Source organism: Oncorhynchus mykiss, chromosome 23 (genome assembly GCF_013265735.2).
Source record: "Oncorhynchus mykiss isolate Arlee chromosome 23, USDA_OmykA_1.1, whole genome shotgun sequence".
NCBI classification, from domain to species: Eukaryota; Metazoa; Chordata; class Actinopteri; order Salmoniformes; family Salmonidae; genus Oncorhynchus; species Oncorhynchus mykiss.
The window spans coordinates 30,053,574-30,077,075 of record NC_048587.1 but is presented as its reverse complement, the minus strand read 5'-3'; the positions used below and the strand labels follow the sequence as shown (position 1 = coordinate 30,077,075).

At 41.1% G+C, this 23,502-nt stretch overlaps 1 protein-coding gene across 3 annotated transcripts in view; it reads right to left on the bottom strand.

The window, feature by feature from the left end:
• gfra1a (gdnf family receptor alpha 1a) overlaps positions 1-23,502 on the bottom strand; it is a 101,287-nt gene that overhangs the window by 67,738 nt on the left and 10,047 nt on the right. The window contains exon 4 of one of the 3 annotated variants that reach the window (XM_036959637.1): positions 10,983-11,114. Coding sequence (XP_036815532.1) covers positions 10,983-11,114 — 132 coding nt within the window. 3 annotated transcript variants of the gene reach the window in all.

The following is a 23,502-nucleotide window of genomic DNA, read 5'->3' as shown; positions in this document are numbered from 1 at the left end:
GATTAAATGAATACAAATTCTCAGAAATCTACACACAACACCCCATAACGACAAAGCGAAAACATTTGTAAAAAATGTTTTGTGCAAATGACCTGATGGACACTCTGACAGAGCTCTAGAGTTCCTCTGTGGATATGGGGGAAACTTCCTTGGTCTGATGAAACCAAGATTGAACTCCTTGGCTTGAATGCCAAGCATCACATCTGGAGGAAACCTGCCACCATCCCTACGGTGAAGCATGGTGGTGGCAGCATCATGCTGTGGGGATGTTTTTCAGAGGCAGGGACTGGGAGACTAGTTAGGATCGAATCAAAGATGAACAGAGCAGAATACAGAGAGGTCCTTGATCAAAACCTGCTCCAGAGTGCTCAGGACCTCAGACTGGGGCGAAGGATCAACTTCCAACAGGACAACGACCCTAAGCACACAGCCAAGACAACGCAGGAGTGGCTTCGGGAGAAGTCTCTGAATGTCCTTGAATGGCCCAGCCACAGCCCGGTTTTGAACGCGATCGAACATCTCTCGAAAAACCTGAAAATAGCATCCAACCTGACTGAGTTTGAGATGATCTGCAGAGAAGAATGGGAGAAACTCCCCAAATACAGGTGTGCCAAGCTTGTAGCGTCATACCTAAGAAGACTAAATGCTGTAATCGCTGCCAAGGGTGCTTCAACAAAGTACTGAGTAAAGGGTCTGAATACTTACAGTACCAGTCAAAAGTTGGGACACACCTACTCCTTCAAGGGTTTTTCTTTATCTTTAATATTTTCTGCATTGTAGAATAATAGGGAAGACATAACAACTATGAAATAACACATATGGAATCATGTAGTAACCAAAAAAGTGTTCCAAATATATTTTAGATTTTAGATTCCACCCTTTGCCTTGATGACAGCTTTGCACACAGGTGATATTCTCTCAACCAGCTTCACCTGTAATGCTTTTCCAACAGTCTTGAAGGAGTTCCCACATATGCTGAGCTTGTTGGCTGCTTTTCCTTCCCTCTACGGTCCAACTTACCCCAAACCATCTCAATTGGGTTGAGGTCGGGTGATTGTAGAGGCCAGGTCATCTGATGCAGCACTCCATCCCTATCCTTCTTGGTCAAATAGCCCTTACACAGCCTGGAGGTGTGTTGTGTCATTGTCCTGTTGAAAAACAAATGATAGTCCCACTAAGTGCAAACCAGATGGGATGGCGTATCGCTGCAGAATGCTGTGATAGCCATGCTGGTTAAGTGTGCCTCAAGTTCTAAATAAATCACAGACAGTGTCACCAGAAAAGTACCCCACACCATCACGCCTCCTCCTCCATGCGTCACGGTGGGAACCACACATGCAGAGATCATCCGTTCACCTACTCCGCTTCTCACAATGACACAGTGGTTGGAACAAAAAAGGTCAGGTTTCCACCGGTCTAATGTCCATTGCTCGTGTTTCTTGGCCCAAGAAACTTCTTCTGATTGGTATCCTTTAGTAGTGTTTTTTTTGCAGAAGTTCGACCATGAAGGCTGGATTCACGCAGTCTCCTCTGAACAGTTGATGTTGAGATGTGTCTGTTACTTGAACTCTGTGAAGCATTTATTTGGGCTGCAATCTGAGGTGCAGTTAACTCTAATGAACTTATCCTATGCAGAAGAAGTAACTCTGGGTCTTCCTTTCCCGTGGCTGTCCTCATGAGAGCTAGTTTCATCATTGATGTTTTTTGCGACTGCACTTGAAGAAACTTTCAAAGTTCTTCACATTTTCCAGATTGACTGACCATTATGTCTTAAAGTAATGATGGACTTTGCCTATTTGAGCTGTTATTATATAGGGCAAATAGGGCTATACCAAATAGGGCTATCTTCTGTATACCACCCCAGCGTCGTCCGGGTTACGGGGGCTTCATATGCGCTCTAGCGACTCCTTGTGGCGGGCCGGACGCCTGCAGGCTGACCTCAGTCGTCAGTTGAACAGTGTTTCCTCCGACACATTGGTGTGGGTGGGTGTTAAGAAGCGTGGTTTAGCGGGTCATGTTTTGGAGGACGCATGACTTGACCTTCACCTCCCAAGTCTGTTGGGGAGTTGCAGCAATGAGACAATATTGAAATTGGGGAGAAAATGTGGGTAAAACAATTCTTTACAAAAATTATTATTACACATATTGTACTTCTAAACATATACCTCCTATGATAATTCTGATAGAATACAGACCCACCCCTAAGCTAAACGTTCACTGACTTGCTTCTCGTCCACTACTGTGGCAAAAAACCAAGAGGTCCTAAAAGTAAGACTCGGTGTGGCTGTCAGCCTCAAACATTTCCCCACTATGCACTCATAATTTCTCCTCTCCACCACAGGAAAAACAGCTATAACTACTGAGACCTTAATGACCATGACATTTGTCTTTCAGACCATAAAGGGAAGGAAAACGTACTATAAGATCAAATGGAAATTCTGGCATGGTCTTACAGTAGACTTTATGAATGATTGATGACCCAGACCACTATCTGGGAGTAATGTAGGGAAAAGTTTTAATAAATAGGAACTATCTGTCTTTAGGTAATGATATGCTATTAATCATTCTCCCAACTATCAGTTATCACAAGGTTATAGGCACGCCGACCACTTCCCCGAAACGACATGTTCCAAATGATAACGTATGCGTACGTGACATCCTTCATAACCCATAACCCTCTATGGTACTGTATCTCAGAGGGTAATGCAAACCTACAGTGTAGTTACAACAAATATACAGAATTACCTGAACTACCAAACAATGTCGGAATAACCTGCATGTTAGAAACTGCATGTGAACAAATTCATGTTCCTCATAAATAAATACAGTTCAAAGGTAACTTTATTTGCCGTTCTACCTGGGGCTGGAGAGAGTAGTGGAAGAGAGAGAGAACTTGACTCATCTGATGTTAAAGTAAAGACCAGCTTTAGGACGGCATGTTTCCTAAAGGAATTTCCCCTAGAGAAGGAGAGAGAGAGAGAGAGAAGGAAAGAGAGAGAGAGAGAGAGAAGGAGAGAGAGAAAGAAGGAGAGAGAAGGAGAGAGAGAGAGAGAGAGAGAGAGAAGGAAAGATAGAGAGAAGGAGCGAGAGAGAGAGAAGGAGAGAGAGAGAGTGTGTGTGTGTGTGTGGGGGGGGGGATTGTTTGTTTTGGTCATACTACAGTGGAAGGATGCATGTCTATTCCTTTAACTCCTATCTGAGAACCTGTTAGAAGCCAATGGCTTTCAGTGGACAAATTGTAAGCATTTAATCCGACTGATTCACAGTGTGATACTTTTGAAATAATCTCTTTACATAACTTCCATTACATTTTAATGTATTCCTAAAATGCCCACATCTAATATCAATTTATTCTTTACCCCAAAATAATACTAACACTTCTGACATCACATCAAAGCTCCCCAAAGTAAATCTAATTGGATGTTTTCGCGTCAGGACCAATCGTAACAGTCATAATGGAGAGAAGGCTCTCTGGGGCAAGAGGAGTACCTATGCATTTACTCCCTTCATTTGGTGTCTGCAGCTGCGTGATGCCTGTTGACCTGTCGGCTGCCTGCCTGCCTGGACACCGTGCTGCCCTCGCTCTACGCTGTGCTGCTGGAGGATTATGTACTCAGTCTGTCAGTTCCGCTAGGCTAGCGCTGCTGTGCTTCGATCCCAAGCTTTGTTTGATTGTTTGCTGCTCGCTGTAGTGAAACGCAAGTGCAGACATATCAGGGTTGTTCACAGAGCCTTGCCTCCTTCCTCACTCTTGTACACGCTGCATTTAAACAGTGCATACCCTGTCTCTCCTCTTTTTCTTACAAAATTAGGGTTGGCCACAAAATAATCTTATTTTGGGTTTAAAAACCACTCCAGGCCACACTTGAACACCCAAACCTTGATATAAAGTGTGAAGAAATTCTAATGGACCTACAGCGTCTATGTTCAAATAACTGCCATTTTCTGGGCAGATTATTATTTTTTTGATTAACAAATCGAGCCAAAATGTTTGCCCCTCCCTGCTCAAAACCATATTATATATTACTTTTATATAGCAAAATGTTATGTATAATAGATACTGTATTTACCTTACAGAGAAAGCATCTCAGGCAACTCTGCGAAATTACTGCAGTAAGTGACATGTTGAAGTAAAAGGCAATTGGTGTGTGGGCACAAGTGTAGAATGTCTAGATTTTATGGTGCATACTTTTGAAGTCCTTGATACCACATTTCATCTTCCAATATAACACACAGGGTTTCTAAACCGGGAGATTTCACAGGGCAAATTTAAGCAGTTATGTTGGTATGTGTAGCTAATATATATAATATATGCCATTTAGCAGACACTTTTATCCAAAGCGACTTACAGTCATGCGGGCATATATTTTACATATGGGTGGTCCCGGGAATCGAACCCACTACCCTGATGTTACAAGTACCATGTGCTACCAACTGAGATAGGTTACCAACAAGTTAATCTACCACCAGATGGTTCCTCAGACAGATGACCAACATCATCCAGCAGGATTGTCTGAGAGCTGAGTGCAGGAACAGGTGCATGCTCTGATTTCCCTCCAATAAAACTCGCCCTGTCTCTCTCTCATTCCCGCTGACACATTCAGACAACAGACCCTGCTGTTGCTCTTCACGCCGGACTTCTCCAATTAACTCAACCAACCTATATGCCCCTAAGCACTGTCACACGAGAAGCTATTGGAGCTTTGTGAATACAACTCAATTTGTCACAGGGCATAGTGCTAAATCAAATGTGGCTTTTGAGTGATTTATTGCTTAGATTGAAAGTTGAGTGCATGGCAGAGAAGCAAAGAGAAAATGCCTCATAAGTCAATTAAATGGAATTGTGTTTGCAAACAAATCCCATGTGTTACCTTCCCCCCGTTTACCTTTATTGAAATTAAGTCCTAATGCTGGGATGAAAAATATCCCTCCCTATTTCTTTCACCTTATCGTTGGTTGAATGTGTATGGGGTAGTCTTGGATAGTGTGCTTCTGCAGGGGTGAAAATGCTTGTCTCCAACTCATAATCATATGAATTTCATGTATGCATATATAGGGAGACCAGTTCAGTTATCGAATAACTATATTTAGGTCATAAAATAACATTACGGATGTTCTTACACAACAGGATATTTTAATAAATGAATTAATCTGATTATGCATCAGCTGTTGATGTGAATTAATTCCATACAAAAATACTAACAATCTCAAAGTGAGTGTATACTGTAGAAAGATATTAAACACATTTCCACATGTAATGGAATTGGATTCTTTGGTACCAAAGTCCTAAGCGCATTTGTGACAAGTACATTTCAAACTTGACTTCCCCAGTTAAGACCTAGCACCAGTACTTTACATGTAAATCTAAAAGTTAAGCATGCAGCCCACACATATTTCCCAAAGCGCCAGAGCAAATCCGACTCCAACTTGCCAGCCTGTATTTCCCTGCTATACAGGTCACTTCAAAATGAGTCACTCCCATGTAAGAATGAATAACAAACGCACAAGTAGGCAGATGGCCACTTCTCTCCATTCTCATTCACTGCCTTCTCAACAGGTCGCTTTTCTGACGAGGTGCTTGAAAGTTAATAGATCTGCATGAGAGTTGTAGCAGCACAAATATCACTGTGGTGCCTTGCCAAACTGCAGCTGTCGCGCCGCAATCACTGCCCACTGGGAGCCATTTGGGGGATATTGCTTTGCCTATCATTCAGTCAGCAGAAAGGCACAGCGATGCAGCGATGGGAAGCCAGGGCTGGCAGTCTATTGAGGTATTGTGCGTGCCCGTCGTCATCAATGATTTAAATAGAAGAGCTCCACAGGCAAGCAGGCAGGACCATCCGGGGCAGTCCACAGCTCAGGAATAAGGCTCACCGTGAGCCTCACACAGCTACTATTCCATAATGTCTGGGACAGGGCCAAAGCCTCATACTGCGCACACACACACACACACACACACACACACACACACACACACACACACACACACATACACACACACACACACACACACACACACACACACACACACACACACACACACACACACACACACACACACATACAAACACAAACAATGCCCCTTCTACTCTCCCTCACCCCTCTTGTGAATAATGTATAAAGTACAAGCTTTAAAGGCCTGCCCAGCCACAGCCCCGCCAGATGAAGATTTACTTTGATGCGTTCAAATAGACTGAAAATACAGTCTGCATACAGAACTGCTGTCTGTTGGTAGGTCTACCTTGGTCACATTGCTCCTATAGACCACTGACTGTAGACATAGGTGTTCCATGATCAACCTATTTTTGGATTCAGTATTCAAGACTGATGCTATACTGATATTTAAGTACAGCCCTTTATGATTTATGGTGTTTGGCCGATTCATGTTGGACACAGAGTACATATCCTCAATGAATATCAACTTGTTCCCGGTGAAAACCTGCAGTTTTCCACCAAACTTGACCATGTCCTTAAAATGGTAGTTATGTGAAAAACCATCATATAAAAACATCACTTCACTACCCTTTCAACCTGGACTCAGGGGTAGATGTAACATAGTAAACGTAAATCCGAGACACTCCAATTAGTATGATGTGTTAAGCTTCGTAGGGTATGTACTGTATTAATTTGTGAATGTCCATCATCCATTTCGTATGATATGTTACGAATTGCAATCGTACAATATGTTACGAACTCCAATTTGTTGCGGCTAAGGTGGCTAACGTTAGCTAGGGGTTAGGGTTAAGTTTAGGAGTTAGGTTAACGGTTTAAGGTTAGGGTTAGGGGAAGGGTTAGCTAACATGCTAAGTAGTTGCAAAGTAGTTCAAAAGTAGTAAGTAATTCCTATGTTGCTAATTAGCTAAAATGCAAAAGTTCTCCGTGATGAGATTCAAACACGCAACCTTTGGGTCGCTAAACGTTCATGCTATACACATACCCATCCACCCTAACCTACCACCGTACTTTCCTTTTTGCCTTAAGTAACCTTCTGTCTTATACCATACGAAACGTGACATACTGTATCATCCTAATTTGAATGCCCTGGATTTACATTTACTATGTTGCGTCTAGCCTATGCGACCAGGCTGTCCCTTACCCCTCAGGAATGAATGTTGGTCGCCATTCCCAGCCTGAATTCTCTTAATGCTCTAAATCTGGAACATTTATTTCATTATTTCTTGTCTTTTTTTTCAGTCACCTGTGGGGAGGCAAAAAATCACGCATGCGTGGCTGATTTTTTGCCACCAAGTCCTCCAGGCTTTTTTGGAAGGTTCTGTGAACCGTTTAGCTCTTTCATTCTGTCTTCATGTACCAATCGCAAATGGCCGGCAATGACATAAACAGTACATGAAAGAGTGGGAAGCGGAGTGGAAGGCCTAACAGCAAACAAACCCACCAGTATAAACCACTTGGAATATTCATACAGGACCCGAGTCTCTCTCTGGAGCTAGGGCCCGGGCTTTATTTTATGCCAATAGTAGGGGTGCAACAGTACATCTATTTGTACCGAACTGTTTGATACAGGGACCTCGGTTCGGTCCTTTTGTTTATAGTTGCGGATATGCACTCATTCTCTGTGGTTGAGAATAAGTGGTTTCAGCACCTCTTGTACTGAGCAACGTTACATAAATAGTACTTGAGCAACGTTACGAACTTCCCTCTTGTAGGCCTACCAAATCTACAGTATATAAGCAAACCAAAGCCAAAGTTTTCAATGCGCTTACTTAACAGTAAAAGCCCCATCACATTACCCGGCGATATGTACCATGCTACAGACACGCACCTTTTATGAGAGTCACAAGTGAGCATCTGGCACTGAAGGAGGCAGTGTTATGGCGCATTCGTAACTAAGTAGGAATTGGGAATTGACCACATGACTGGGAAAAATCCACTTCAACGGCCCTCAAACTGGTAATTACCCGTGGGAAATTTGTCTAGCATTCTGAGCACACACCTCTACCACATGGTGACCTCTGACGACACCTACTAAGGAAATGGCCTCTATAACAGCATTTGACAGATAAATGCAACAACAAAACATTATTTATAAAAAGCAATCTATTTATGTATTTTTTAACTCTATAATTTGTTTACAAGCATGATAGCTTACCTTTTAGTTATGGTTGACAGAGCTTGTTGGCAATTAATGCCATTGTGAATGGTATTATATTTTCCAGCTGTACCCGAACCAAACCGTGACCCCATAATATCGCCGAACTGTGGGTTTGTTGAACCGTTACACCCCTAGTTAATAGGCTGAATTTCATTTCCCTGACAAAGTACAATATGTACACTACAAAAGTATAAATATTAACACTATCAAATAACTATATTTGCACTCAGTCTGGAATCTGGGTGAGCAATATTTTCTTTTTTAAGGATAGTCCAAAACACAAATGAATGGAATGGCATTTAAAATAGTGTTGAAAGAAACACAGGTCTGATTTCCCAAGCATTTCCCTAGATGATCTGTATATGAGGATTACAAAATCATATCAAAGTTAACTATGATTTACCATCCATTCTGATATAATATCCCTTTATTATGGTTAAAAAAGCAACAACCTCATCAGGATATGCTACAAAACGTCCACACAAAAAGTACATGTACCCTGTTGCGAACCCCAGCAGGATGTGATGCTTTAAATGACAAATTACCCAAAACAATAAATATGTTTTAATAATGTGATTAATATTTCCAAAACTCTCTTTACGGGAAGCCCACAGCCTCATTCATATTAACTTCAACAATGACTAACAACATTCTGGGGATTTGAGTTTTTAATTAATCTGAATGTGCATCCCTGAGGGCCCTGGCTCTCGCTCGCTCACACACTTGGCAGAGTTATTAAGACAGCGCCACTGTAAGCCACTGAGAAGTGGAGATAACTTCACACACTCCCTGCTGAATCCAACACCTATCAAAACAAAATGATAAGGCTGTAGCACATTTAGCAGGGCTACTGCACCTTCAATACCCTGTCAGACAGTTATAATCCCTGGCTATATTATCACTCTCTGTTTACATTTAACTAGTAAAGTGTGACATGTTTTGCCTCTTAATCCCATTAAATCAAACGCAACAACACTGTTTTCACACCCACAGTGTTCCAGTATAAGACAACAAACACTGGCGTGAAACTGTTTTTATTGGATAGCTCTTGTTATTTTTGTAGATCATTATGGAAATGCTCCCTCCTCTCATGACTGTGGTTCATTTATTGTCTGCTGAGTGAGATTAGTCAAATCCCATATGAAAAAAAGACTATAGTATTCATTGTAGCGTTTTTGAGTATATACTACAGTTAATAATGTAGTGTTTGAGGATTGTAGTATACTGTAGTATTTACTGTAGTGTTTTGCAGACATTACTGTAGTATTTACTATAATGTTTTTGTTTTTATTATCTTTGACATAGAAGTGGAGAAGTTGTCCTACAGGAAACCCACTGGAGAAATACTAAAATAGCAAATGTTCCATAACCTGTAGGTAGGTAGGTAGGACTGGGGTCTGAACGGATAGTTCAGAGATTCTGCTCTTTTATATAACCTGTAGTGAACATAATATATGCGTTATTGGGGGGAAGGAATGGGCAGTGTATATGCAAATTAAATGCTGAAGTATTTACTTTAGTTAAAAAAGTGTCATGCTTTTGCAGAATGTAGTGTTTTTGTGGACATTACTGTAGTATTTACTACAGTGTTTTTTTTGCTGCTAATACTGTAGTATTCTACAGTATACTACAACAGTCTATAGTAAGTACTTCACATGATCGAGGGATACAACAGTGTATAGTATAGTATTCTATAGGATACTACAGTTTACTATAGAATTCTATAGTAAGTACTGTAGTATTCTATAGTCAACTGTAATATATATATATATATATATTACAACCAAACACTTCATTGCATTACCCTGATTAAGGTATTGAGTTTTAGACTGAGGTTTGTTTGTGGGAGAGTGAATAAGTTAGGTGGAATGCTTTGATCTAAAGAGCACAACATTCTTATTCACATACAATGCCCCCTCCCCCAGCTGGTACATTGTGATGAGTTTGTTTGTGAGCATGTGATGCATTTGTTGCAGATTTGCCTTCATGAGGTTTTATAAATTGTATGTATTCCAATTGCTCAGTGTGAGAATGAACCAGTGTTTTGGCACTTCATACAGTGAGTGGAAGCGAGTTATGACCCCCAGGTCCCCCTGAACGCTCAGTCTGATTCAGCCTCTCAGCTTCACTGATGTGATCACCCCTTCAGCAACATAGAGAGCAAACACGACACTGGGTGTGGGTATTGGTGTTTGGTGTGTGCGCGTGTCTGTGTGTGCGTGCATGTATGTGTTAAAAAAATAGGTGGGTAATTGCTGATTGACGTTTAAGGTGAATCTAACGCTCCCTATATTTTGCATGCACACACCACTGGCCTTATCCACACACAGGCATTGAGAAAACCACATCAAATATTTACACTGGTAATCTTTCTAATACTATGGGTATGTAAAATGGTCCAGGGTAGTAAAGCATGACATCTCCCCATCCTCTCTCTCTGCTCTCCAGGGCTTGCTCTAAAACTATTTTCCGAGGATGCTACAATCCTGCTACACCCAGAAAACTATTTCTCTTCGGGCTGGATAATATGGAATAAAGTCGACATACTGTAACTTTGTGTTATAATCTTATTGAAATTTGTTACAAAACCCTATTTTAAAAAAGGATAGAACGGTTTCATTCCAAAGCAGTCTACAAATCAACCACAACCACAAACAAATGCAAAAACACAATATCACAACATATCTCATTAACTCCTGATAACCCACCCACCCACCCACCTCTTTCTTTCTTTCTACGTCTCTCTTTCTCTCTCTCTGTCTCTCACACTCACACACACACACATGCATTCACACACGCACACGAATACACACACACCTTTACACACAAACTTTGTCACGTGCATCCTGTATGTCTTGAGGTTAATTACCCAGAATTGCCCAATTGGGATGAGCTCTCCTGTTTCTACTGGGGTCCTTCACTGCTCGGCCCCTGCCCTGGGGCCCCCTCCCTGTGGGCACGGTGACGGGGCCGCTCCAGGGGTTGCTGCTGACCCCTTCCTCTGCAAGAGACGCGCTACATTCAGGACCAAAGGGTGAATAGAGCTCACAGTTCAGTGGACCAGGGGAGAGGGGACAAGCCACACTCAGAGGGTAAAAAGGACATTTCAGAGAGAGGAAAGTCACTGGGCGGGCAAAGGGAAAGGAGTTAACGAGGAATACAGCTTGCTTAAGTTAGTGGAAGGTTTGGGACAGTACAAAGGAGAAGAAGAGAGGTTTTGCAATGGGCTGAATTTTGCTCAGGGAGTATAGTTCTTAAAGATAGCTGGTTGACAACAGACTGTTTCTGGTTAAGCTGGTAAAACCAAACACAAGGAAAGATGCTATGCCCAGGGTACTGCCCTATTAATTATGTTACATAACATGAGATATAGGTCTATGGCGACTACACAGGTATATGTAGCATCTTTGCAGTTTATATTTATATTTTTAACTCTCAAAACAATAGCCACTCACAATACTCCTACTCATATCCCACTCATAGGTTGTTGATATACGGTACCTGGTGGCAAAGTAAAGAGTGGTAATACTACAATGCTAGCTAGATCTACTCAGGGTTTTCTAAAGCTAGGCAGCATCAGTTATCTTCACATTCCAGCTCAGGCTTCATCCGTATTATGACTGTGGATATTGCTTGTCCGCTGGCTGCTAACTCTTGCAGGATTGTAACTGCCAGCGGCTAGTTGAATGCTGAACTCTTCATTGAGACAATGCTGAGACATCAATCATCATAAGTTCAGCAGGCTATGGTTTGAAATAGGAAGTGATGTTTTTATATCATTATGTATCGTTAATGCCATCTTTGGTGTGCTTTGGTGCACAAGCACCTTTTTTTCCCACTCCTGTGATACAGTGCCTTGAGAAAGTATTCACAACCCTTGACTTTTTCCATTTTGCTGTGTTCCAGCCTGAATTTAAAATGGATTAAATTGAGATTTCTTTTGGCACTGGCCTACACACAATACACCACAATGTCAATTTTTGTTCTAATTAATTCCAAATAAAATGCTGAAACGTCTTGAGTCAATAAGCATGCAATCCCTTTGTTATGACAAGCCTACAGCAAATGAGTTACATAATAAGTTGCATGGATTCTGTGTGCAATAGTAGTGTTTAACATAAACAAAAATCATGACAACCTCATCTCTGTACCCCACACATAAAATGATCTGTAAGAATCCTCAGTCGAGCAGTGAATTTCAAAAATAGATTCAACCACTTCCGGCAATGGTGAAGCTCTAACAAGACTCGTCTGCGTAGCGTCCTCAAACTTTCAAAACATTTTAAGGCATTTTGACACAGTTTACCTGTTCGTTAATAGTGAATTGGAAGTTAAAACATCTCTTTTATCGCCAAAACAAAAGATGCCCAATATGTCAAAGCCTCAGACGAGGCATGGAATTGACAGCCCTTCTTCGGTCTCGGTGGATGCTTGCTCAGAAGAATCACCAGCATGGTTCAGAATGGAGATGGACAAGGGTTCAACAAAGATCCAAGAGACACTTTCTGAATGTTTCAGCAAAATTGATGTGCTGGTGGATAAGCTCCACGAAGACCAGAAAGTCACAAAGGGACGAGTGACAAAGTTAGAAAAAGACCATGCTGACCACCAGGGTGCCTTCCTGGACGTCCGCGAGGACATGGTCCCAAAAATACAAGAAGTTGAAAGACGCCATCTCTAAACTCGAGGATGAATTTGATTATTATGAACATTTCCAAAGGCGCTCAAATTTGAGACTTCAAGGTTTCCCGGAGGCCGTGGAGGGAAGAGACGCCAACTCCTTTCTACTGGAATGGATTCCCAAAATTCTGGATCTACCCCCTTCTGCGCACCCACGGGAAATCGAGAGGGCCCAGGCGGCTGCCTGGCCAGGTTGCACCAAGGGCATTTGTCATGACATTTCTACGGTACCAGGACACTGTTCACATCCTCTCTGCTGCCCGAGCAAAGGGAGAGCTCAAGTATGGAGATGCCAGAATCATGATCTTTCCAGATCTCTCTACCATACTACACAAGAGGAGGATGGCTTTCTCCCCACTGAAAAGACTTCTGTGTCAGGCTGGCTTGGCATACGGCATGCGCTACTCTGCAACTTTGTGGATCGAAACCAAGAATGGTGAGCACACATTTGACTCGGCTGAAACATACATGAGGAAAGAACACTTGTTGTTCACTTGTTCACGTTTACTACATCATGAGGAACTGTCTTTTGAACTTGGATACAGTGGATAGTGAACTGCTAGAACATGAAGAAACAACGAAATTACTCATATGATTGACTGGCTAGCGCGATAATGACTGGCTCGGTAAAGTTGGATCATAGCTAATGTTGGCTGTGCTATTTAACTAGCTTGCTAAGTTTACAAGGGTGTAACTATAGCTACAGTCACACTATGCCAGGTAGTTACATTTTTGCTGTATACTTTTTGGACCTACTTTTTTTTGGTTAAATAGTTATGTGACTTTTGACTGGGTTTCAAGCCTAACTATGTTGTTTATATTATTGTTTACTGTTTTATACTTTCATAATTTCATTTTGGACAAGTTCTATACACTCAACGCAATTTTGTTTCCATCTTTCCCCTATTTCTTATTTTCTTTAAAGATGTCGTCACCTAATACCTATATATTTATGACACTTAACATTAAGGTACTATATGCCCAGTCAAGTGCAAATGCATTCTGGATGATTTTAAGCAGTTTAAGGTTGATATAGCTCTTCTTCAGGAGATACACCTGACTGACTTTGAGCATGAAGAGAGTGGGTGAAGAGAGTGGGTGGGTCAAGTGTACTATTCATCTTTCACCTCTCGGGCAAGAGGGGTGGTCATACTCATTAATAAGCATTGCCCCTTTCAGATACAATCTCAGAATAAAGGCAAAGGGGGAAGGTTTATGATCATTCAAGGTTTCGTTAACACTGAGCCCATTACCATTGTGTATGTGTATGGGCCCAACCATGATGTTCCTACATTTTACCAAGACATCTTTTTGAAGTTAACGTACACATCATCAGAGATGATAACGGCAGGGGATTTTAACGTGGCACTGGACCCTTCCAGTGATAGATCAACCTTACACAGGCAGCTAAAATGTTAAAAGCAGAAATTAAAGATTTTGGAGATTTCACAACCAAAAGGTTAAAGAATAATAATTTTACTCCCCTGTCCAAAATAGTTACTCTAAGAATTGACATATTTCTTATTCCTGCAGCCAAGGGAAGTTCAACTACTGGGTGTAAGTATTTACTAAGATGTATATCAGATTATTCTGCTCTGCTGTAAAACACAACCACCCACAAGAAGGTGGGGAGGCAGGTAGCCTAGTGCAAGAGCGTTGGACTTATAAACAAAAGGTTGCAAGATCAAATCCCTGAGCTGACAAGGTAAAAAATCTGTTGTTCTGCTCCTGAACAAGGCAGTTAACCCACTGTTCCTAGGCTGTCATTGAAAATAAGAGATTGTTCTCAACTGACTTGCCAAGTTAAATAAAAGTAAAAACAAAGGTGGAGGTTTGGCACATACAGTGGCTTGCGGAAGTATTCACCCCCTTGGCATTTTTCCTATTTTGTTGCCTTACAACCTGGAATTAAAATAGATTTTTTGGGGATGTATGGTTTGTATGGTTTGATTTACACAACATGCTATGAAGATGATAAATATTTTTTATTGTGTAACAAAAAACAAGACAAAGAAAATAGAAAACTTGAGTGTGCATAACGTTCCCTCCCAAAGTCAATACTTTGTAGAGCCACCTTTTGCAGCAATTACTGCTGCAAGTCTCTTGGGGTATGTCTCTATAAGCTTAGCACATCTAGCCACTGGGATTTTTCCCCATTCTTCAAGGCAAAACTACCCCAGCTCCTTCAAGATGGATGGGTTCCGCTGGTGTACAGCAATCTTTACGTCATACCACAGATTCTCAATTGGATTGAGGTCTGGACTTTGACTAGGCCATTCCAAGACATTTAAATGTTCCCCTTAAGCCACTTACATTTTGCTTTAGCAGTATGCTTAGGGTCATGGTCCTGTTGGAAGGTAAACCTCCGTCCCAGTCTCAAATCTCTGGAAGACTGAAACAGGTTTCCCTCAAGAATTTCCCTGTATTTAGCGCCATCCATCATTCCTTCAATTCTGACAAGTTTCCCAGTCCCTGCCAATGAAAAACATCCCCACAGCAAGATGATGCCACCACCATGCTTCACTGTGGGGATGATGTTCTCGGGGTGATGAGAGGTGTTGGGTTTGCACCAGACATAACGTTTTCCTTGATGGCCAAATAGCTCAATTTTAGTTTCATCTGACCAGAGTACCTTCCTCCATATGTTTAGGGAGTCTCCCACATGCCTATTGCGACCACCAAACCTATTTGCCTATTTTTTTCTTTAAGCAATGGCTTTTTTCTGGTCACTCTTTCGTAAAGCCCAGCTTGTGGAGTGTACGGCTTAAAGTGGTCCAATCAACAGATACTCCAATCTCCTCTGTGGAGCTTTGCAGCTCCTTCAGGGTTATCTTTGGTCTTTTTGATGCCTCTTTGATTAATGCCCTCCTTGCCTGGTCTTTGAGTTTTGGTGGGCGGTCGTCTCGTGGCAGGTTTGTTGTGGTGCCATATTATTTCAATTTTTTAATAATGTATTTAATGGTGCTCGGTGGGATGTTCAAAGTTTCGGATATTTTTTTTATAACCCAACCCTGATCTGTACTTCTCCGCAACTGTGTCCCTGACCTGTTTGGAGAGTTGCTTGGTCTTCATGGTGCCACTCGCTTGGTTGTGCCCCTTGCTTAGTGGTGTTGGAGAATCTGGGGCCTTTCAGAACAGGTATAAATCAGTTGAAGTCGGAAGTTTACATGCACTTAGGTTGGAGTCATTAAAACTCGTTTTTCAACCATTCCACAAATATTGTGGCATGTCGGTTAAAGCCATGAAATCATTTTTCCAACAGTTGTTTACAGACAGATTAGTTCAATTATTATTCAGTGTATCACAATTCCAGTGGGTCAGAAGTTTACATACACTAAGTTGACTGTGCCTTTAAACAGCTTGGAAAAATCCAGAAAATGATGTCATGGCTTTAGAAGCTTCTGATAGGCTAATTGACATAATTTGAGTCAATTGGAGATGTACCCGTGGATGTATTTCAAGGCCTACCTTCAAACTCAGTGCCTCTTTGCTTGACATCATGGGAAAATCTAAAGAAATCAGCCAAGAATTCAGAAAGAAAATTGTAGACCTCCACAAGTCTGGATTATCCTTGGGAGCAATTTCCAAATGCCATAAGGTACCACGTTCATCTGTACAAACAATAGTACACAAGCATAAACACCATGGGACCACGCAGCTGTCATACCACTCAGGAAGAAGACGCATTCTGTCTCCTAGAGATGAACGTACTTTGGTGCGAAAAGTGCAAATCAATCCCAGAACAACATCAAAGGACCTTGTAAAGATGCTGGAGGAAACAGGAACAAAAGTATCTATATCCACAGTAAAACAGGTCATATCGACATAACCTGAAAGGCCGCTCAGCAAGGAGGAAGCCACTGCTCCAAAACCGCCATAAAAAAGACAGACTACGGTTTGCAACTGCACATGGGGACAAAGATCGTACTCTATGGAGAAATGTCCTCTGGTCTGATGAAAGAAAAATAGAACTGTTTGGCCATAATGACCATCGTTATGTTTGGAGGAGAAAGGGGAGGCTTGCAAGCCGAAGAACACCATCCCAACTGTGAAGCACGGGGGTGGCAGCATCATGTTGTGGGGGTGCTTTGCTGCAGGAGGGACCGGTGCACTTCACAATATAGATTGCATCATGAGGGAGGGAAATTATGTGGATATATTGAAGCAACACCTCAAGACATCAGTCAGGAAGTTAAAGATTGGTTGCAAATGGGTCTTCCAAATGGACAATGACCCCAAGCAAACTTCCAAAGTTGTGGCAAAATGGCTTAAGCAAGGAGGCCTACAAACAGTTACACCAGCTCTGTCAGGAGGAATGGGCTGAAATTCACCCAACTTATTGTGGGAAGCTTGTGGAAGGCTACCTGAAACGTTTGACCCAAGTTAAACAATTTAAAGGCAATGATTCCAAATACTAATTGAGTGTATGTAAACTTCTGACCCACTGGGAATGTGATGAAAGAAATAAAAGCTGAAATAAATAATTCTCTCTACTATTATTCTGACATTTCAGATTCTTAAAATAAATTGGTGATCCTATTTGATCTAAGACAGGGAATTTTTACTAGGATTAAATGTCACAAATTGTGAAAAACTGAGTTTAAATGTATTTGGCTAAGGTGTATGTAAACTTCCGACAACTGTATACTGAGATCATGTGACAGATTATGTGACACTGAGATTGCACACAGTTGGACTTTATTTAACTAATTATGTGACTTCTGAAGGTAAATGGTTGCACCAGTTCGTACTTAGGGGCTTCATAGCAAAGGAGGTGAATACATATGCACGCACTACTTTTCAGTTTTTTAATTTTTTATTTATTTTTTAAACAGGTTCTTTTTTTTCATTTCACTTCACCAATATGGACTATTTTGTGTATGTCCATTACATTAAATCCAAATAAAAATCCATCTAAATTATAGGTTGTAATGCAACAGAATAGGAAAAATGCCAAGGGGGATGAATACTTTTGCAAGGCACTGTAAATAATCCCACATTTGTAAAATTTCTGAACACTCATTTCAACATATTCTTTTAGCAACTCTGCCTCCCCCTTCTTTTCCCCCTCCTACTTTTATGGGAAGCTCTCCTTGCATATCTGAAGGGGGCAAATAATATCCTTTAGTTCAGGTGCTCGTAAAATGTATAATGCTCAAGTAGATTAGTTGGAGAAAGAAATTAGAGATCTGGAAAATGAACATTTGATGACTCAACTCCACAAAAATTTTACTCAAAGCGATTGGAATATAACACCCTGATGACCCACAAAGCGGAATAATCTCTTAGGAGAACAAAGCAAAACTACTATGAACATGGAGGTAAAGCAGGAAAGTTGCTTGCCTGGCAAATAAGGCGAGAGGAAGCTAGTAGAGCTATTGGCTCTATTAAGCTGCCCAATAACACAGTTGTTCACAGTCTTGAGGAAATTAATCTAGTCTGTAGGGAGTTTTAAGAAACATTGAACAAGTCTGAAGGTGATACCCCTGCCACAATGCATGAGTTTTTGAACAAACTCAATTTACAAACTTTAACTGATGAGGATTGAGAGCACTTTGGAGAAAGAGACTACATCCGAGGAAATTATGAAATCCATTTTCAATACTGCTGGGGGAAAATCACCAGGGATAGACAGATTGCCTATTGAATTCTATTGATCCTTTTTACCCAAACTAATTGAGCCTCTTTGCAATATGTTTAATTATGCCATAGAGTCAGGATTGCTCCCAGACACAATTGAACAGGCACTGATCACAGTTTTGTTAAAACCTGGGAAAGATCTGCTGATAATATCAGAAGATTATTTAATATTTTGCATTATGTAGAAAATGACCAAGAACCTGTAGTGGCGGCTTCATTAGATGTGGAAAATCAAGCTACATGTTTGGAGTTTTACAGAGGATGAATATTGGACCTAAGTATGTATGTCTGATTAGATTACTGTACAAATGTCCAGTAGCTCAGATCCTGACTAATGGAACGGTTTCCTCAATGTTCTCTCTCACATGGCACAAGACAGGGTAGTCCCACTAGTCCTCTCCTTTTTCTTTGGCTATAGAGCCACTGGCAGAAGCTTTTAGATCTCATCTATCCATCCATGGTGTTCGTATAGGTGGGCGTGAACATCTGATTTCGCTATATGCTGATGACATTTTGCTTTACCTCACTAAATCAGAAATGCCACTCCGATCATTAGTTGACACCCTGAAAGAATATGGGGGTATAAGTAAACCTATCGGAGAGTATAATTATGCCTTTTAACAGGGCAACTATGCAGAACCCAATCTTAGACAAGCCGTTTTCTTGGAGACCTCAGAAAATGACATATCTTGGATTGCAAATTTCTTCTGAAATTATTAAGACATATCAACTGAACTACACACCACCTCTCAAAAAGTTTGGGGAAGAATTGTATAGATGGCAGAATTGAAAGATTTCTCTTACTGGTTGGGTCAATTGTGTAAAGATGCATATATCAAACCTTGCAGTTTCCTATTCCCTATGTTTTTTTTTCAAACAACTTATTTGGAAAGTTTATTAATTTTAGTGTCTGACCCTTGCTACATTACATACCTTATATTAGCCCACCTAAAGCTTTGCTAAATTAGCCCACCTAAAGCTTTGGTCTCATAAACAAACCTTTCATAAAAAAAACACTTTAAATATATGGATTGAAGTCTGTAACCAACCAGAAGGGCATAGATCTAAACCCAGCAAAATAAGAAACGCCCTCTCACTGTCAACTGCATTTATTTTCAGCAAACTTAACATGTGTAAATATTTGCATGAACATAACAACATTCAACAACTGAGACATAAACTAAACAAGTTCCACAGACATGTGACTAACAGAAATGTCCCTGAACAAAGGGGGGTCAAAATCAAAAGTAAAAGTCAGTATCTGGTGTGGCCACCAGCTGCATTAAGTACTGCAGTGCATCTCTTCACCATGGACTGCACCAGATTTGCCAGTTCTTGCTGTGAGATGTTACACCACTCGTCCACCAAGGCACATGCAAGTTCCCAGACATTTCTGGGGAGGATGACCCTAGCCCTCACCCTCCGATCCAACAGGTCCCAGATGTGCTCAATGGGATTGAGATACGGGTTCATCGCTGGCCCTGACATTCCTGTTTTGCAGAAAATCACACACAGAATGAGCAGTATGGCTGGTGGCATTGTCATGCTGGAGGGTCATATCAGGATGAGCCTGCAGAAAGGGTACCACATGAGGGAGGAGGATGTCTTCCCTGTAACACACAGCTTTGAGATTGCCTGCAATGACAACAAGCTCAGTCCGATGATGCTGTGACACACCGCCCCAGACCATGACGTTCAATTGGCCTCGCGTCGTCCGGGTTAGGGGAGAGTTTGGCCTGCAGGGATGTTCTTGTCTCATCGCACACTAGTGACTCCTGTGGCGGGCTGGGTGCAATGCACGCTGACACGGTTGCCAGGTGTACGGTGTTTCCTCCGACAAATTGGTGTGGCGGACATTGTGTCAAGAAGCAGTGTGGCTAGGCTGGGTTGTGTTTCTGAGGACGCATGGCTCTCGACCTTCGCCTCTCCCGAGTCCATACGGGAATTGCAGCGATGGGACAAGACTGTAACTACCAATTGAATACCACGAAGTTGGGAGAAAAAGGGAAACAACAAAAAAAGGCAGACATTGAATATCCTTTTGAGCATGGTGAAGTTATTAATTACACTTTGGATGGTGTATCAGTACACCCAGTCACTACAAAGAAACAGGCGTCCTTCCTAACCCAGAGAGGAAGCAAACAGCTTAGGGATTTCACCATGATGCCAATGGTGACTTTGAAACAGTTACATAGTTTAATGGCTGTGATAGGAGAAAACTGAGGATGGGTCAACAACATTATAGTTACTCCACAATACTAACCTAAATTACAGAGGGAAAACAAGGAGTCCTGTACAGAATAAAAACATTCCAAAACATCTTGTTTGCAATAAGGCACTAAAGTAACTGCAAAGAACGTGGCAAACATTTTTGCTTTATATCCTGAATAGAGGGTGTTAAGTTTGGGGCAAATCCAACACAACACATTACTGAGTACCACTCTCCATACCTTCAAGCATAGTGGTGGCTGCATCATGTTATGGGTATGCTTGTCATCGGCAAGGACTAGGAAGTTTTTGGGGGATAAAAAGAAACATAGAGCTAAGCAAAGGCAAAATCCTAGAGGAAAACCTGGTTCAGTTTGCTTTCCAACAGACACTAGGAGACCAATTCACCTTTCAGCATGACAACAACCTAAAACACAAGGCCAAATATACACTGGATTTGCATACCAAGACAACATAGAATGTTCCTGAGTAGCAGAGTTACAGTTTTGACTTAAATCGGCTTGAAAATCTATGGCAAGACTTGAAAATGGCTGTCTAGAAATTATCAACCACCAACTTGACAGAGCTTGTAGAATTATTTTAACAAATATTGTACAATCCAGGTGTGCAAACCTCTTAGAGACTTACCCTCTAAAGACTCACAGCTGTAATCACTGCCAAATGTTATCTATTCACTCAGGAATACTAATGTAAAATATTTCAGTATTACATTTTTAATAAGTGAGCAAAAATGTATATAAAAACATGTTTTCATTTTTTCATTATGGGGTTTTGTGTGTAGATGGGTGAGCAAAATATTTAATCCAATTTAAATTCTGGCTGTAACACAACCAAATATGGAATAAGTCAAGGGGAATGAATACTTTCTGAAGGCGCTGTAGTTATTTTAAGTTGACTATTTTTAACGCAAAAAAGCAAGTAATATAATATTTAATCAGTGATGAAAGGGATCTTTGCAAGAGGGAGGGAATATGATTTCATTGGTCCTCAACTCACGGCTCAGATACTTCATTCAGGATAAGTGGAGTTACCCCTGAGTTAGCCTGACCCAGAGCAGGTTAGTACTGAGGGATCCATTGCCATAGAAATGTACCTGGCTAAAAGGTGAGCCACATTTGTGTGACCTGTTATCCCAAGTTGAACTCAGAGTTGACCAAAGTTACCTCGCTAACTCCTCGAACCTGATTTGTAGTATAGGACTCAGGAGGTCAGGGGGATGTTTACTGTAATTTATACTTTCAACAAAAGTAAGACATGTATGGATAACATCCACAGTATTTTGCCTACAAATGCCAGCTCACGATTGTCTGGTAATTTGGTAAGTATACATTCAAATGATGGATTTACACGAACTAAACCCAAATGGAAGATCTGAAGATGTCACACCCTGATTTGTTTCACCTGTCTTTGTGCTTGTCTCCACACCCCTCCAGGTGTAGCCCATCTTCCCCATTATCCGATATGTATTTATACCTGTGTTCGTTTTGTTCGTGAAACCTACCAGCGTTTGTTCTCCTGCTCCTGCCTGTTTCTTGCTCCTCTTTCCTTGTCCTTCCCGGTTTTGACCATTCTGCCTGGCCTGACCCTGAGCCTGCCTTCCATCCTGTACCTTACCCTACCTTACTGGATTATTGACCCCTGGCTGCCCTGACCCTGAGACTACCTGCCGTTCTGAACCCTTTGCACCCTCTCTGGGTTAATGACCCCTGCCTGCCTTTGACCTGTCGTTTGCCTGGCCCTGTTTAAGGAATGTACATTTTTTTATTTGACACTGTCTGCATCTGGGTCATACCTTAAACATGATAGAAGATGAGACAGCCTATAAACAGGCAGGAGCAGGGGAACAAACGCTGGTGGGTTTCACGAACAAAACGAAACTAATCAACTGGCCATCCCCCTTTGTTTTTACACTGTTGCTACTCACTGTCTATTATCTATGCATAGTCACTTTACAAATTACCTTGAATAACCTGTACCCCCGCACATTGACATTGACTCGGTACCCTCTGTATGTAGCCTCGTTATTGTTATGTACATTTATTGTGTTACTTTTTGATTGATTCGATTTTTTTACTTTAGTTTATTTAGTAAATATTTTATTAATTATATTTATTGAACTGCATTGTTCGTTAAGGGCTTGTAAGTAAGCATTCCATGGTAATGTCTACACCTGTTGTAACAAATAACATTTGATTTGGTGTGAAAAATTTGAATCTATGTATCAATGCCCTCATTTAACATACTTAAGATCAAGAATGGCACAAAGCCAAAAACAGCTGGATACTGGAGACATGTATATTTTCATGGACGTTTTCCAGGAAAGTTTCTTGACTAAAACTGTTATTAAAAGGGGGGAGGGTTTCTCTCGAGACAAGTGCTGCAGCACAAATGCTCTGTACAGTCAAAAGACTACTAATATTACCAGCCATAACTGTATTGTTAGGGGATTGGAAAAAACACAATAAGTCAATGGGAAACATCATTATACTCATGGTAATGTAATTCTTTTTAGGGCAATATCGGTCGAAATATTACAAATAGGGAGGTTCAAGATCCTCGTAAGACATCACATTAAAATGGAGGGATGTATTGCAAAAGGAAATTGCAAAATTGCATTATACTGGGAAAGTTGGGTTACTGTGGATAAAAATCCAGCACTTGCAGAAAGAGTCAATTAGGACTACATATATAATTATTTAACTACCTGTACCGTACATGTGAGCGAAAATAGTTCTAAGTAGCGTCAAAGTATTGTTGTCCGTTACTTTACTCCAAGGAGAAGGAGAGGGGTGGTAGAGTTGACTTTTCTTTTTATGAATAAAAAATAAGGGGTTTAGAAT